General features: G+C 42.1%; 1 protein-coding gene and 1 long non-coding RNA gene across 4 annotated transcripts in view; one reads left to right on the forward strand and one right to left on the reverse strand.

The window, feature by feature from the left end:
* Positions 1 to 1,012: 1,012 nt before the first annotated feature.
* LOC137313314 (probable G-protein coupled receptor 139) lies at positions 1,013 to 9,226 on the forward strand. Its single transcript, XM_067979424.1, has 4 exons — positions 1,013 to 1,154; positions 4,207 to 5,099; positions 8,371 to 8,452; positions 9,030 to 9,226. The coding sequence occupies exons 1-4, from the start codon at positions 1,013 to 1,015 to the stop codon at positions 9,224 to 9,226; spliced, it is 1,314 nt and encodes a 437-aa protein (XP_067835525.1).
* Positions 9,227 to 11,384: 2,158 nt separating this feature from the next.
* LOC137313312 (uncharacterized) overlaps positions 11,385 to 18,139 on the reverse strand; it is a 77,187-nt gene continuing 70,432 nt past the window's right edge. For 2 of the 3 annotated variants that reach the window (XR_010961024.1, XR_010961025.1), the window contains exon 7: positions 11,385 to 12,484. This is a non-coding gene — a long non-coding RNA (uncharacterized lncRNA). Of the gene's footprint in view, positions 12,485 to 15,158; positions 17,765 to 18,139 lie in introns of those variants that run through there. The other variant, XR_010961026.1, reaches the window with a different exon arrangement.

Genomic DNA, 18,139 nt, shown 5'->3' on the forward strand with positions numbered 1-18,139 from the left:
AAGCCAACGGAATGTTGGCTTTTATTGCTAGGGGGATAGAATATAAAAACAAGGAGGTATTGCTGCAGTTATATAAGGTATTGGTGAGACCGCACCTGGAATACTGCATACAGTTTTGGTCTCCATACTTAAGAAAATACATACTTGCTCTCGAGGCAGTACAAAGAAGGTTCACTCGGTTAATCCCGGGGATGAGGGGGCGGACATATGAGGAGAGGTTGAGTAGATTGGGACTCTACTCATTGGAGTTCAGAAGAATGAGAGGCGAACTTATTGAAACATATAAGATTGCGAAGGGTCTTGATCGGGTGGATGCGGTAAGGATGTTCCCAAAGATGGGTGAAACTAGAACTAGGGGGCATAATCTTAGAATAAGGGGCTGCTCTTTCAAAACTGAGATGAGGAGAAACTTCTTCACTCAGAGGGTGGTAGGTCTGTGGAATTTGCTGCCCCAGGAAGCTGTGGAAGCTACATCATTAGATAAATTTAAAACAGAAATAGACAGTTTCCTAGAAGTAAAGGCAATTAGGGGTTATGGGGAGCGGGCAGGAAATTGGACATGAAGCTGAGTTCGGATCGGTCAATGCCCTGTGGGTGGCGGAGAGGTCTCAGGGGCTATGTGGCCGGGTCCTGCTCCGACTTCTTGTGTTCTTTAGATTTGTGGTTGGGATCAGATCAGCCATGATCTTATTGAATGGCGGAGCAGGATCGAGGGGCCGATTGGCCTACTCCTGCTCCAATTTCTTATGTTCTTATGTTCTTATGTTCATCGGATTTGGGCGTCGCTGGCGAGGCCGGCATTTATTGCCCATCCCTAATTGCCCTTGAGAAGGTGCTGCTGATCTAATGTGTTTGATCAATTGACTGTAACTAATGGAAATTATCAGGAGTATAACCATGTCACTGGAGACTTATCCGCTGTATAAATCAGGGCTTTTTGGAACGGACCAGCTCAGAGTGCCTACCGGAGCGAAGGTTTCCAGGCCAACATAAGTCACCGCTTCTCGCAGAAATGCATTATCCAGTAATATATCAGGTACAGGACATTTACTATCCTGTTCTTGCAGCCGTTGGTGTTCCAGGTCAGCCGTTGTTGGTGTTAACTCTGCTGCTATATTTGGCAAATTATTTTTTCTCCCTGCATGTTTTACACAGTGGCCTGTTCTGCTCCACTGGCTGAATGATGGAATGTCTCAAGTCTCTGCTCTTTCTATCCTGTAGCAAATGCATTATAGCTGTAATTAAGTTTTTATGTCCAACCCTGGCCTTGCTTGCGGGATTATTCTCTGTACTTACTCTATGTTGAGTAATGGAATGTCCTTAAATTCTAAACGTTCTCAATTGTCAAGTTACATTATATCCGTGATTATATTTTTATATCCAGCCCCGGCATTGTTATTGGATTGTTCTCAGTACTTCATATATTGTCGAATGATGGTATGTCCTTAACACTGATATGTTCGATCATATAACAATTACCTGATATCTTTAAAGACCATTTTTATATCCTTGGATTATCACTGGATTAGTCTATGTCCTGAATGTATTGTTGGATAATGGGATGCCCTTAGCTTCTAACCGTTCGGTCTTGTAGAAGTTACATATATTGTGTATCGAAACCTAATATTGTTACTGGATTATTCTCTGTACTGAATGTACTAGAACCAGGTGTCTTTGTTATGAGCTGATATCAGACCACCAGGAGCTGTTAACCGTTTCATGACGGGTAACTACCCTGTCCTGGAATATTTTTTCATCAATCTGTTTTCGGTGATTGATAATGAGACAGCCCAGGGTCTCAGTGTTAACAAGGAGGCAGCGCAAAGTCCTCCTGCACCTAAAACATGCTTCGGTTTAACTAGCATTTCAATGTATTTAGAATCACTGTTATGTAATATTATTTCATCATGTGTGTATCTGATGCCACTTTAGATGTCTGGCAACTGAACTGAGTTTGCTTCTGATTCTTTCACCTCTCCTTCTCTGCTGCACTGTGGATGAATTTACTGACAGTCATTGTAAAATGCAATGTTTGTAGTTATGTTGTGTCAGTTTGCATTGTTAGAATCAGGAGTCCATTTTTCTGTGGATTATTAGTATCACGTTACCGTTTTGTTAATTGAACAATCGCGCCATCTATCGCTTTTCTTCATAATTGCAGGAGATGGAATCTAAATTATTTTGAGTCCTGTCTGGAAGAGGTGTTCGATTTTGCTTATTCTATGATTTGCAGATGAAGTAAACTGTTAGGTGAAATAAGCAGACGTTCCTGAAAGTATCAGCAGATCAGGCAGCATCTGTCGAGAAAGAGACAGAGTGAACCCTTCGGGTTGATGATCGTTCCTCGGAACGGGAAGTTTAAAATGGAACAGTTTTTAAGCAAGTACAGAGCCCGACAAAGTGGGGAGGAAGGCAGGTGGGGGTTGGGTGGGTTGGGGTGGGGGGGGGAAGAACAAAGGGGAAGATCTGTGATAGGGTGGAAGGTGAGAGTGATTAAATGTCAAAATGATGCAAGATAAGTAGGGTGGCAATGGGACAAATAAATAAATAAATAAAAGATTGGTCTATAGGAACTGTAAATGGCAAAAGCAGAACCATTACCAGCACCTACAGTCGGAGAAAGTGAGAGCAGTGTTTATGATCTGAAGTAATTGAAATCACTGTTGAGTCCGGAAGGTTGTAAAGTAACTAATGGAAAGATGAGCTGCTGTTAATCGAGCTTCCGCTGAGTTTCGTTGGAACAGTGTAAGGGTCCGAGGGCACAGGGGACAGATAGGCAGTGAGATAGAGAATTAAAATGGCAAGCGACCAGAAGGTGACGGTCAGGCAAAGCGGTTACCCAATCTGTGTGTAGTCTCCCCAATGTCGAGGTGCGAAGCCTTGGCAGTGTTGGTGAACAGGTGGAGAGGTGAATGATCTGTAGACACAGTGAACTGTGCCATGGCAGCTTTAGCATTTAAGAAACTGACACAGAGAATAGGATCGGTGGAACACGTGGATGATGAAATGAATGCTGGTGTACGATGATAGGATTTAATCGGGAACGAAAATGCACTTGAGAAAGAGATGAGATTGAATGCTAGAGAGGGTGACTGAGAGAGAAGGCGATAGGCTGTGGTGTGAATAATTCATCAGAATGAACTGCTGAACCTTCCAGTACAATTAATCATGGAAAATGTGACTTGAAGGTATTTTTACGATGTGGTCAGATTGAGTGAATTTTTATTGAGGGATTCGCTGCTCTTTTATATCCCCGTCAGGTCCTCAATCTGTTTTGTGAAATCTCCTTGTTTCCCAACTTAAATCTAAACAAAATTAAACCTTACTTAAATAGTAGAATCAGTAATTTCTCGATCATAATAAATTATTTGAATATTCTATCTTTAAAGCTCGGCTGAATTCAATAAAGAACGAGGCTGGTTTAACTGAAATTTTCAGTTTAATTTTTATTGAATGTACAAAGTAAATTTGATGATGAAATTTAATCCCCTGACATCAATAATCACAGAAAAGAACTGTTGAATTTATGAGTTATATTGTGTTAGTGGGACATATAGATTAGATTTCCTCTAACACTCTGCTCCAGTCTCTTTCCCTGTGAATCCCAGCCTCTCCTCCCACTGCATTGAATCATCTTTCTCCTCATTGATTGCTTCAGTTGATCCGCTTTCTCAAACTATCTGCTCCGGACTCCCCTTCAGCTCCTCATGTCCATTTCCTTATCTCCCTCCCAATGTCACTCACTGGCTCCGTCTCCACCTGATTTTCCCGTTTAGTGCCAGCCCCTGTCGACTCTCTTAACACTGGGCAACAAAACAACAGCATCTCCCCCTGTCCCCTCGCATTCCCGACCCTTCGCTCACTTTCCCCGTTCGTCAGGAGCCCAAATCCGGCTTTAATCCGCTGGATTCGAGCTCGGAAGCGCCCCGTCTCCTTTCCAAACCGGAACTGCGCCCTCACTCAGCCATTCCAATGGATCAGATGTTCATTTTACTCACTTTATCGATCTCATAATTCATTATTGATCATTGTGTTAAAAAAAAACAATTCTCTGCCCGAAAGCGCTGCCCAGGTCTATGAATCACTTTCCATTGTTAGATGCAGCAACAAAGCTGGATGGAAATTTCACCGCAGATCCTCTCAATCTGTTGCTTTGGCTCCAGGTCTGATCAGTAATTTCTCTGCTTCCTTTTCTCTCTCTTGTAGTTACCTTGGTGGCGATTGTGATCCTGTCCCGAGGAAAGTGCGGTCTCTCCAAATGTATCAGTCGCTACCTGGTGGGAATGGCAGTGGCCGATCTCCTGGTCGTTATCACTGATCCGATATTGAGATGGATTGGTCAGATTTATCTCCCATGGTCATTCCTGGACATTACTCCCGTGTGTAGTTTTTTCATCTTCTTGAGTTATGCAACCGCTGTGGTTTCAGTTTGGCTCACAGTCGCTTTCACCTTTGATCGATTTGTGGCCATTTGTTGCGAGGAGCTGAAAACTAAATATTGCACCGAGAAAACAGCGGCTGTGGTTCTGGGAACACTGAGTGTGCTGGGCTGTTTGGAAAGTCTCCCCTGGTACTTTACACTTAAACCTGACTATATGATTGATAATGTTGCCTGGTTTTGTGTGATAACAGGAAGCTTCCGTACATACCCCGCATGGTCCGCATTTGACTTGTTTCACCTCATTTTAACCCCTTGTGTCCCGTTCTGTCTGATTTTGCTGCTCAATGTTCTGACGGTCAGACGTATTTTAGTGGCCATTCGAGCCCGCAGTGGACTCCGGGGCCACAGCAATGGAGAGAATGACAAGGATGCAGAGATGGAGAACCGAAAGAAATCCATCATTGTACTCTTCAGCGTATCGGGCAGTTTTATATTGTTATGGGTAACACAGGTTATAGTTTACATTTTTGCGCGAATTATAAACATTCAGTCTTATAACTCTGCCACTGACCCTGTTTATATCGCAGAACACACAGCAAAGATGCTGCAGCTTTTCAGTTCCTGCACAAACACGTGCATTTATGTCCTGACCCAAAATAAATTCAGAGAGGAGCTGAAGAACGCGGTAAAATACACATTCCATCTAATTGTCAAATTAGTGAGATCATGGAAGGAGCTGATGGGTTTCAAGCATTGGAACCAATTCCGAATTTATAATCCACCCCCGACACTTCTCAGGGGACGAAAAGTGCATTTTATATCAGCAGCACAGAGCCATGACAGAGCCATGACATGATCTTAAATCGGATTCTGATATTATATTTTATTGACAATCTGATTTATTGAGGCGGGGCTTGCTTTACAGACAACACTTGAATGGTTGGTCAAAATGGCCGGACTAAAGATCTCAGCTGGACTTCAACTAAATGGCTGCCGCGCAAAATGGGCAAACCTGGCAATCAAAATAGCTCCCTTAGGCCTGATCAGAATGGGTGCAGTACACATAAATGGAGAGAGAGAGAGAGACAGACAGACAGGCAGAAGAAAAGACAGTTATAGAGAGAGACGGACATACAGACCAAGGGAGAGAGAGGTCGAGATTGATGGTCAGACAGAGGGAGAGAGAGAGAAAGAGACAGCGAGAGAGACACAGGCAGAGGGCGAGAGGGAGAGAGACAGAAAGATAGTTGGAGATAGAGATCAAGACAAAGAGAGACCACGTCAATGAAGTCCCTCCTCCCTTATTCCATTTTAGTAAATATCGTCTGCACCATCTCCAGGGCTTTGACATCCTTCCTGAAGTGTCGTGCCCAGAATTAGACGCAATACTCCAGCTGACACGTCATCACTGATTTACAACGGTTTGGCTTAAATTCCTTGCTTTTATGCATTATGACTCCATTTGTCAAGCCAATGAACCGGTATGCTTTTTGTGACACTTATCAATCTGTCCTGCCAAGTTCAAAGATTTGTGCACTTAAACCCGGAGTCCTTTCTGTTCCTGCATACCATTTAAAATTGTACTATTTAGTTTATGTTGCACCTCCTCACCCTTTCATCCAATCTGCATCACTTCACAATTCCCTGCGTTAAATTTCTCTGCCATGTGCCTGCCCATTACACCAGTCTGTCTATGTCTTGCTGAAATCTGCTACTATACTGTAACTACATTGTGCAGAACTATCCCTGTAAGATATTCAATGCTGCTTCCGGAGAGCGAGTGTTTGTCTGGTGTGTGTGCGTATGTGTGTGTTTGTGTTTGTGTGTTTGTGTGTGAGAGAGAGATAGAATATAGAAAGAGAGGGAGGTGTGGAAAGGATGAGGCACAGTTGCACAGGAAGATAAACATACTAATGAAGGCAAACAGAAATGGAGATTGAGAGAATGGCAGACTCAAACTCAGAAACAGATATAGAGTTAAAGACAGAAAGAGATCAGGGGAGAGAAAGATAGAAAGGAAACGGTAGGAAAGGGAAAATAATAAGACAGTGATTGAGGAGGAGAAAAGATAAAGATAAAGAAGAAAACACATGAGAGGCGATTAGAAAGACATGAAGACGGATAGAGATACAGTCGGAGAAATAAACAGAGATAGTCAAACAAAAGACAGAAAGGAAAATAAAGTAGGAAAGAGACAGGGAGAAGGCAAGAAATGGGCCAAAGGAAAGAAGTGATAAGGACAGGGACAAAAATAAAAATCGGAACTAGGACACGGATGGAGAATACAAGGACAAAAGAAACGTAATGATAAAAAAACACCGACAAAAATGAAGACAGGTTCACATAAAGGGGTGGGAGTGTGTGTGAGGGAGATATATAGAAATAAAGAGGGGCAGAGACATGGTTGGGCAGAGATGGAGATAAATAAATAGAGAGTTATTCGGACAGAAGGGAAAAATAAAGGGAGAAAGAAAGCAGGTAAATATATATATGTAGAAAGAGAGAGAGAGAGAATGCAAACATGGATGGAACGAGAGAGAGAGACACTGATAAAGAATTATAAAGTGATAGCAGCAGGGTGGTTAATAGACAGAAGAAGTCAAACCACATCTATTAAAGACTGAGGGATAGACAGAGTACGAGAGTTTCAGACATAATAAGACGGTAAGAGGAAGAGAAAAAGAGGAATGGAAAACAAGAATAATAGAAAACAGGAGAGAGGAGGAGAAATACAAAGATTAAAGCCGAGATAGAAAGAAATGGAAGAAAATACAGAAACAAATGCAAAGGAAAGAGTGAGAAACAAACAGATTGAAACAAAGACATGTGAAAATGGGAGCGGGAAGAAACAAATAGAGAGAAAGAAACAGTCAAAGTAGATACACAGAGAGAAATAAAGAGTGAGATAGACAGGGGCAAACAAAAAGGGACAGGAGGAAGCGGAGACAGAGGTGAAAGAGTAAATGACAGATGAAGTCAGAGAGAGAGAGACAACGAGCGAGAGGGACAGGGAGGCGGTCGTAAAAAAAAGACATAGGAGGCAGAGAGAGAAGACAGACAGCGTCGTACAGACACAGAGAGAGGCAAATAGCAAAAAAAAAAGCCAAGAGCATAGATAGGAAAAGATAGAGACAAAAACAGCGGCAGAGAATTAGAAATTAAAGTAGAAATAACAAGATAGGAAAACACACAGAAAATAAATGGAGATGAACGATATGCACAGAAAACAGACACAATGAAAGACGGACCAGTATATGAAATACAGGAGGTTCGAGTCAGGAGTGAGAATAAAACATAGAAAGCATTAAATATACAAACAAACTGTGTAATCAGCCTGGAGTGTGAGTGCTGACTCGCAGGACAGCAGCAGATGAAGCCAGTGAGACAATTAATGTTTCCTTTTTTCTGGGTTAAACTCTTTTCGATTTAATTTTGACAGTTCTAAAGATGATGCCTGGAGGCTGCACAATAACGTCACTCAGCCTTGTGTAACTTACCCGGCCCATTATTTATTGCTGGAGTTTCCCAGATGCGCTGTGCAGTAAAAAAAAAAAATCTGTTAAACGAAATCCTGATACTAAATCGGCTTCAGCATGTCTGGAGGAAAGGGTCTCTTAAAAGGTGGACGGGCTTTTAAAAGGATTGTTAATGGCCCATTGTAAAATACACACAGCAAAGGATAACAGCAAGAAGAACAATCCCAGGAGGGTTGGAGGTAGTTTGAACAACTGCCGACTGAACTTGGTTACATTGTGGACCCTCAGAGAAAACAAGTGAAGTGCCAATCAATCGTGACTCTATTAGTACGAACCTATTGTTGACAAATCACCGCCCCAGTGGTTTGACTCTGTGTTAAAAAGGTCTTTAAAAGCTGACCAGAAAGTGAGTGCGGAGAGGCACATATCCACCAAGACTGCCCCGACTTCACCTTTCGCTTCCTGCCCGCACCACCACAGCTGTACTATTCATGACTGTTCGCTACCACACAGCTTGGTGCCTCGATGCAGGTTCACAGATTGTCTGTGAAGCAGATGACCTGGCGACAAGAGAAAGACATGCGACTCTCCAACGGTATCCCTCAAAATACCCAGAATCTTCCCGGCAAGCTTGAGCCAACCATCAGGATATAACTTTCGTCCTGGGATTAATCGAAGATCGACATTTGATTTCCAAACGGTTATGCATTTTGGGAATTCAGAATGTGTCCATTTTATTTTTGTTGAAGCGATTCTCAATCAGGCATAAAACCCATGCAACATGCTGTTAACAGTCGAATGTCAATTTTCCCAATGTATTAATAATAAATTATTGTTTTCTTTGAAAGCCTTTGTTTGTGCCTGAAGCTCTTTCGGGGAAAAAGCCCATTAAATTAAAAATAAAAATAAACCACGTGGAGATAAAAAACCATTGCCCCAAATTAAAGTGCAAAATCACATTGCAGCTTTTTGCTCCTCCCTAGTTTTGGTGGAGAATGCGGTCATCCTAATTTTTCACATCATAATGTTTTTGATTCTTAACTAGAAATCTTAATTTTGATATCCTGAGATATCTTATTTTGTAATTAAGGATCAGGAGATGTAGAATACAATTTTCAGGCATTCTGTGATTTTTAGAAAAGCAATCGAACTGATTTGACTTCAAATGGCAGCTAAGACACTGCTAATTGAAGCTGGAAGTAAAGCTTTAATGTACAGATATGGCGACTTTAAAGAGGAATTTGAGACTTGGAAAGACTCTTCCCACAAATTGACAACAGAAGCGAAACATGGGCCCAACTCCAACGTAGAAAATGTTGAGGTTCCAGTTGAAATTTTGACTAACAAAAAAAAGGCTCTGGTCGAATGAATTGCTAAATGGGTAGCGCTTTGAGATTTTATGAAGCGGTTATTAATATCCCAGACAATAGACCACGAATCGTTACCAGATGAAAAGGAGAAATTGGAAAAGGGAAATTGCTGGTTTAACAGTAGAAGTGTTTTCTCCCCTACCATAGCAACACCTGCTGATCAGAGTAATAATGAATCTTTAACGTTCACTGTATTAAGAGTATTGGGACCTGTCTAGGAGATATAGACAAATCAAGAACATATTAGGTTCCAAATGAAAAGTTATATGAATCCAGGACAAAGGGCGAGAAACATTTGTCCGAGTGCTGCAAGTTGAATAATTAAATACAATAGTTAGAAATACGGTTATACTCTGAATCATTTATGGGGCAAACAGTCCGTATTTCAGAAGCAGAGAATAGTGACTCAGAGGAAAAAAGCGTTTGTTCTTCTGGAAGCTCCAGTGATAGATCTCTGCCCATATCTTCTTCTCGTTTCTGGGATCAGAAAATAAATGAGCGCACAGAATCAGTTGTGGTAATCCATGGGGTTAAGCATAGGAAGAGTGTAAGCACATTAACAGTAATGAATAAAATAATGGCACCAATAAGTGACAAGTCCCAGAGGACCAGGAGGTTGCCATCCCCGGGACTTAAAGGAAGTAGTTGAGAATATTGCAGATGCCTTAAATATAATCTTGCAAAGTTCTCTCGATTCAGGAACCGTTCCTTCAGATTGGAAAATTGTACATTGCACTCCGCTGTTTAAGAAAGGTGAGCGAGGGAAACCTGGGAATGATAGACCAGTTAGCCTAACATCTGTTGTCAGGAAATGACTAGATACTCTAATTAAGGATGGAGCTACTAAATATCTTTAAAATTTCCAGCTGATCCGAGAGAGACAGCAGAGATTTGTAAAGGATATGTCATGCCTGACGAACCTGATTGAATTTTTGAAATTGTGACTAAAGTGTTGAACAGGGGAATGTCGATGGATGGTGTTTATATAGTCTTCGAGAAGGCATTCGATAAGAGACTGTTGGCTAAAGTTAAAGCCCATGGAATTGAGGGCAAATTATTGACCTTGTTAGGGAATTGGCTGAGCGGCAGGAGACAGCGAGTAGGGATAACGGATAGTTTATAAAATTGGCAGGATGTGAGGAGTGGTTTCCCGCGGGGACCTTTGTTGGGACTTCAACTGCTCACTGTATTTATTAACGAATTAGATGATGGGATAGAGAGCCACATATCCAAGTTTGCTGATGACACAAAGCATTGTAAGCAACGTAAATGGAAGTATAAAGTAATAAAGATATTAGTAGATTAAATGAATGGGCAAAACTGTTGCAAATGGGTTTCAATGTACGCAAACGTCAGGTCATCCACTTTGGAACAAAACAGGATAGATCAGAATATTTTATAAATGATAAAAAGCTCGAAACAGTGGAGGTCCAAATATACTTCGGGATCCATGTACATCGATCATTAAAATGTCAGGGTCAGGTACAGAAAATAATCGAATAGGCGAATGAAATGTTGGCCTTTATATCTAGAGGACCAGAATACAAGGGGGTAGAAGTTATACTGCAGCTATACAAAGGCTTGGTTAGACCACACCTGGAGTTCTGTCTTCAGTCCTGGACACTGCACCTTAGGATGGATATATTGACGTTGGAGGAAGTTCAGTGTAGATTTTAAAAATGATAGCTGGACTACAAGGGTTAAATTGCGAGGAGAGATTACACAAACTAGAGTTCTTTCCCTGGAATTTAAAAGATTAAGTGGTGATTTGATCGTAGATTTCAAGACATCATGGGGAACTGATAGGGTATATAGAGAGAACCTATTTCTGATGGTTGTTGAGTCTGGGAATAGGGGACATAGCCTAAAAATAGAGAAAGAACTTTCAGGAGTGAAGTTCAGAAGCATTTCTACTCGCAAAGGGTGATAGAAGTTTGGAACTCTCTTCCACAAACTGCAGTTGATGCGAGCTCTGTTGTTCATTTTAAATCTGAGATTGGTAGATTTTTGTGAACCAAAGGTATTAAGGGATATTGGGCTAAGGGGGCTATTTGGATTTAGGTCACAGATCAGCCACGATCTCATTGAATGGCCATGATGTGGAGATGCCTGTGATGGACTGGGGTTGACAATTGTAAACAATTTTACAACAACAAGTTATAGACCAACAATTTTATTTGAAATTCACAAGCTTTCGGAGGCTTCCTCCTTCCTCAGCTGAATGTTGTGGAAATGAAATCCTCGAACCCTTCGCATTTATAAATCACAGAACAATACCTGGTGATTACAGACAGTCTTTCCAACTGCCCGTTGCCAAGGCAATCACAGTGTGCAGACAGAGAGGTGTTACCTACAAGGCCACCGAATATACAAACAACCAAAAAAAAACAGAGAGAGAAAGGCAGAAACATAGAGACATCTGGAAGGAAGAGAAAGACAGCAAATGTCCCGTCACATTAAAAACAGATAACATTTGTTCGCTGGTGGGGATCCGTGTCGCGTGACATTAACCCAAGATCCCGGTTGAGGCCGTCCTCATGGGTGCGGAACTCAGCTATCAATTTCTGCTCGACGATTTTGAGTTGTCGTGTGTCTCGAAGGCCGCCTTGGAGTATGCTTACCCGAAGGTCGGTTGCTGAATGTCCTTGACTGCTGAAGTGTTCCCCGACTTTGAATGTCGGAAGAGGCTCGAAGGTCCAATTGGCCCACTTCTTTCAATATGTTTCTATTGGCACTTTAACCAACTACACCACGCAGCGAAATGACGCTCTCACAATCTCGTTGAGCTGCAGTCTGTGATTCTCCACCTGTTGTTTATGAATGAATGAATTCGTAAGTTTGTGTTTCTTTTTTCGTGAGCGGGAGAATTTTCGAAATGTTTTGAAGATTTCCCAGTAAATCATTCACACAGACTTCTCCCCAACTTTGTACGAGTGCTAAAGTTTTAAAGGCGACTGTGTTTATTGTGAGGCGGTTCGATTTATCCAGACACACATTTGGTATAAAGGTAACGGTGACCCCGACGTAATTTTAACGTGCAGCCTCCAGATCTGAATGTGCTACCTTATTGCCTCGAGGTCGTTGATGGTCAGTTCGACCTTCCTTGCTATGGAGATATTTGAGGCACCGTTTCATAAATACTAGCTTTGTGATATATAAAGACTTTCAAATCTCCACCAGCTCCTGCAGGGTGTGATCCAGCCTTGGGAAGTAGAATTCTTTCTCAGCGCCCATATCGTGCTCGTTTCAGCCGCCTTCTGTTGTGAATAGGAGTAAAAGAATGCAATGGAAAAAATAACGAGACGAAAGACACACAAATCTCCATGTGGTTTCCAACCCAGGGTATTAAAAGAAATAAACTAGGAAATTATACTCTATTTGTCTACCACCTGTTATGGGGAAGTTAATTGAATCTGTTAGTAGAGACAGAGTGATTGAACATTTGGACGAACATGAACTGATCAGAGAGAGCAAGCATGACTTTTTAAAGGGTATGTCATGTTTAACGAATCTAGTTGAATCGTTTGAGTATGTAACCAACGTGGTAAATAAGGGAGTGTCTGTTGATGTTATTTATATGGCATTCCAGAAGGCATTCGTTAGAGTTCCTCAAAAGAGACTGTTAACAAAAATGAGAGTGCATGTAATTGGAAGGAAACTATTGACAGGGATAGCGAATTGGTTAAGATGTAGATGACATAGAGTAAGGATAATGAGTGTGCTTCAATTGGCAGGATGTGACTAGACGTGGTACCCACAGATTTGAGAGGGGGGCCGCAGCATTTCACTATATTTATAAATAACTTAGATGAAGGAATGGAGAGCTAGACATCCAAGTTTGCTGACGATGCCAAGTCAGGTGGTACAGTAAATAGTGTAGATAGGAGCAGAAATGTGCAAAAGGATATTGGTACATAATTACGTGGAAAAAACTGTTTTGGATGGAGTTCAACATGGAGAAGTATGAGGTCATCCACTTCGGAACTAAGATTGATAGATCGGAATATTATCTAAATGACGAGAAGCTAGGAACTGTGGATGAGCAGAGGGAATTGGGGGTCCGAGTACAGAAATCATTAAAACCTGGTGGACAGGTACAAAAGATAATAAAAAAGACGAATGGAATGTTGGCCTCTTTCTCAAGGGGGTTAAATATAAAGGGGTGTAAGTGATGTTAAAGTTATATAAAACTCTGGATAGACCACATCTCGAGTACTGTGTTCAGTTCTGGACACCGCAAATCACGAAGGACATACTGACCTTCGAAGGGGTGCAGAGCAGTTTCACCAAAATATTACTGGGGCTAATAGGGTTAAATTTTGAGGACAGAATCCACATACGATGCTTGCATTCCCTTAAATATTGTGGTGTTTAAGATGATTAAAGGAGTTGATCGTGTAGATAGAGAGAAAATATTTCCTCTGGTGGGAGAGTCAAGAACAAGGGGGCATAACCTTTAAATTAGAGCCAGGCAGTTCAGGGTTCATGTCAAGAAATAGTTCTTCACACAGAGAGGACTAGAAATCTGAAACACTCTGCCTCAAAAAGCTGTTGAGGCTGGGCCAATTGAAAATTTCACGACTGAGATTGAGAGATTTTTGTTTGGCAAGCGTACGACGGGTGAGGCAACCAAGGTTGTAGATTGAGTTAAGACACAGGCCAGCCATGATCCAATAAAATGATGGAACAGGCTCGAGGGGCTGAATCACCTACTTCTGCTCCTACGTTGCTATAAACATTAGAGTTAGGGTTAGCGTTAGGGTGACCCTAACCCATTCACACACACCCATTCTTCAATATAAACCTCACACTCATTCATACCTATACTTCATTTTTAAACGTCATACTCAAATGTATAGAATCATAGAATCATAGAAGTTACAACATGGAAACAGGCCCTTCGGCCCAACATGTCCATGTCGCCCAGTTTATAACACTAAGCTAGTCCCAATTGCCTGCACTTGGCCCATATCCCTCGATACCCATCTTCCCCATGTAACTGTCCAAATGCTTTTTAAAAGACAAAATTGTACCCGCCTCTACTACTGCCTCTGGCAGCTCGTTCCAGACACTCACCACCCTTTGAGTGAAAAAATTGCCCCTCTGGATCCTTTTGTATCTCTCCCCTCTCACCTTAAATCTGTGCCCCCTCGTTATAGACTCCCCTACTTTTGGGAAAAGATTTTGACTATCGACCTTATCTATGCCCCTCATTATTTTATAGACTTCTATAAGATCACCCCTTAACCTCCTACTCTCCAGGGAATAAAGTCCCAGTCTGTCTAACCTCTCCCTGTAAGTCAAACCATCAAGTCCCGGTAGCATCCTAGTAAATCTTTTCTGCACTCTTTCTAGTTTAATAATATCCTTTCTATAATAGGGTGACCAGAACTGTACACAGTACTCCAAGTGTGGCCTCACCAATGCCCTGTACAACTATTTTATAAAGCAAAAGCGCAGTCATATCCATATACACAGTTTAAAACTTCCGCGGGTCCTGTTTGGAGCTCTCACGAAAGTCTGCACACTGAACGGTTAACTGTTTTCCAGACGCTGTCCGCAATGCTTTGTTTTGGATTTGCTGCCTTCTGCTGACGGCAGGCGATTAATTCGAGCGCGATATCGCCCCTAGCGGCGAAAGCTGCTTCTGACGGATGTCTCCGTCTCCAGGAGCTGGTCGGGATTGGAAAGCTCTTGTGTCACACGAAGTGCCTGAAGAGCCCATAGAATCTTGAAGGTCATCAGTGCGCTGCCTGCAGCCTGAGGTTCAATAATAGCGTGTCTGGCATCAACTTAAAGGCGCTGTGTTCGAAATAGGTTGGGGGTCATACTTTGTTTTTTGGAGGAAACTGAACCGAAATCATTCAAGATGGCAGATTTTCTTTGCTGCATCATAATAAACAATATCTTGCTATAAATTTGTCTCATTAGTTCCCCAGTGTCAGAAGGAGAATACTCTGATTTCCTCATTTATTTCGTATAAGAAACAAACACAAACAGACGTCTTAAATCAGAATCAACTCACAAATTGACACAGATAAACAGAGCGAGAGACACTGGCAGTATCGGTAAACCTGCGGGAAATAGGCAAGAGAAGCGATGAGGATACTCCTCAAACCAACCTTCTCTGCTCTGCGGTAGCTGATCGATCTCAGTGATTTGGCGCCGTGGTTTATCTGGTCAAAGCACTTGTTTAATAAATGGGACATCCTGGGTTCGCTTTATCGCGGGGCCTTTTTTTACCGCAGTGATATTTACTCATTGTGAATTTAAGGAAAAAATATCCGAGGGCGCGATTTGTAACAGTTCGGGACCCAACAAGGTAAGGATTCTGGAATTACTGTGTGCAAGCGCCCCTTCATTGTACAACAGGCATCACATAGAATGCGTCCAGAACACATTTCACCGATACTGCTCTGAAGGGCTGATTTTACAAACTTCTTTCCTTACAACCAGCAACCCATCTCCTACTCAAGGGTGCGAAGCGAAACTGGTTTCAAAGTCGTTTTCGATGTTCAGCTTTTATCCGCAACGTGCAATTGGTAGAAACTCTTTTACAACACATCTTAGTATCAATGAGAATGTCAGTCACAGGACGTTAGGGATGGAACCGCCTCTTACAATAAATACAAAGGATAATCGCTTACAAAGTGAAAAAGCCAATCCAATCTCTCAGTCTCTCTCTCTAGGTCACGTTCTCTATGAGTGGACATAAACCAGCAGAAGATGACAGAACAGTTTAGTTCGTTTCATTTTCCTTCTGGTGAGTACAGTTGAAGAGAATGATCGCTGTGTTCTGCTGGACAAATAACCGGAATGAGCAGTGTATCTGGTTCCGACGGTACCCAGTGAACCATCCACGTGTATATCTGATATTTACACTGATAGCTTCCTCCCGCACTAATTACAGGAAACTTTTGTCTCACGGTTCAACCACACTTCAGAAGTCCAGAAACACAAAGAATGGTAAACGCCTCCTGATGATGTCAAATCGAGATGAAAGAAGTTTGCAGGTTTAGAGAATCATAGAATGATACGTTCTTACAGAACAGAACGAGGCCCTTCATCCAGTCGGGCCCGTGCCGGTTCTTTGAATGAACTGTCCAATTCAATCCCACTTCCCAGCTTTTTCCACATTGTCCTGCAAATTAGTCCTGTTCAAGTACATGTCCAATTGCCTTTTGAAAGGTCCTATCGAGCCTGATAGGCACTTTCAGGTAATGCGTTCCAGATCTTCATAACCCTCCGTGTGAAAAAATCTCTTCATTTCCCCTCTAGTTCGTTGGCCAATTATTTTAAATCTATTACCTCTGGTTACCGACCCACTTGCCAAAGTGAACACTTTCTCCCTACTTGCTCAATCAAAACCCCTCATTATTTTGAATACCTCTATAGGTATCCCAGAACCTTCTCTGCTCTAATGAGAACAATCCTAGCTTCTCCAAACTCTCCACATAACTGAAGTCCCTATTCGCTGGTATCATCCTGGAAAACCTCGACTGTGCCCCCTCAAAGACCTTGACATCCTTCCTAAAGAGTGGTGTCCAGAATTGTACGCAATACTCCAGCTGAGGCCTAACCGGTGTATAATAAATGTTTCGCAAAACTTTATTGCATTCATACTCTATGCCTCCATTAATAAAGCCCAGGATCCCATATGTTTTTTAAAGCCTTCTCAACTTGTCTTGCCACCTTCAAAGATGTGCACACATATACCCCCAGATCTTTCTGTTCCTGCTCGCCCTTTAAAATTGTACGATTTCATTTATATTGCCTCTCCTCATACTTCCAGCAAATGTATCACTGCACTTCTCTGCGTTAAATTACATCTGCCATGGGTCTACGCATTTTACTAGTCTCTCTGTATCCTCCTGAAGACTGTTACTATTCGCCACATTGTTTACCACGTTTCTGAGTTTCGTGTCTGCTGAAAACTTTAAATCATATACTGTTTACCTAAGTTCAGGTCAATAATATACACCAGTCCTAGATCATACTGTGTCACTGTCTGTTTAATCGTGGTGTCCTGTCGTTCCGGATCATTCTGTATATGTTGAAAATGGGTCTGCCGTCAGTGCCGGATCATTCTGTGTCTATGTCTGTTTAAAATGGGTCTGCCGTCAGTGCCGGATCATTCTGTGTCTATATCTGTTTAAATGGGATGTGCACTCAATCCCGCATCATTCTGTGTCGATGTCTCTTTAAAAGGAGTGTGCAGTCAATACCGGATCATTTTGTGTCGATGTCTTTTAAAAAGGTGCGTTCTCAGTCCCAGATCATTTTAAGTTTGTATCCATTTGAAAGGGATGTGCAGTCAGTCCCAAATCATTCTGTGCCTGTTTAACGGTGGAAGAGCGATCAGGCTGGAAAATACTCTAGGGCACAGGGAGCAAGCAGGAGCGAGGCATTAGATACAGGCTTCATGTGGGGAGAATACTGTAGTTGGATTTGATGGGTTAAATGCCCTGATCGTCTACTGGCACATCCTGTCAGCGGAACTCACATTTAAGTTGGGTCCAATTTCACAATCTTGTGATCTGAAAGATAAAGAACTGACAGCTTAGTCCACCTGTCAACTGATCAGCAGTCATACAGGACGGAAGCAACTTTTCCCAGTGTATTTTCAGAGACCGGTCAGTCCCCGTGTGTGTGATGATAAAATGCAGCAAACTCTTTGCCAAAACTGATGAAATCGCTGCTCTCGGTCCTTGGAGTCCTGGTGTTGAATTAGTTCATCACTGCTTGAAGTGGGCTCGGTGGAAGAGAGATCAATTTAAGTGGTATATTAAAGGGCACGAGGAGGGAACAGGAGAGAGGGGGCAGATTTAGAGCTCCTGTGGAAGCAATAGTGGGGGTGGAGTTAACCATTAAATGTCCTGCTTCTGTACCTGGCACAATCTGTCAGATGAGCT

Source organism: Heptranchias perlo, unplaced genomic scaffold (assembly GCF_035084215.1).
Source record: "Heptranchias perlo isolate sHepPer1 unplaced genomic scaffold, sHepPer1.hap1 HAP1_SCAFFOLD_466, whole genome shotgun sequence".
In the NCBI taxonomy this organism is placed as follows: Eukaryota; Metazoa; Chordata; class Chondrichthyes; order Hexanchiformes; family Hexanchidae; genus Heptranchias; species Heptranchias perlo.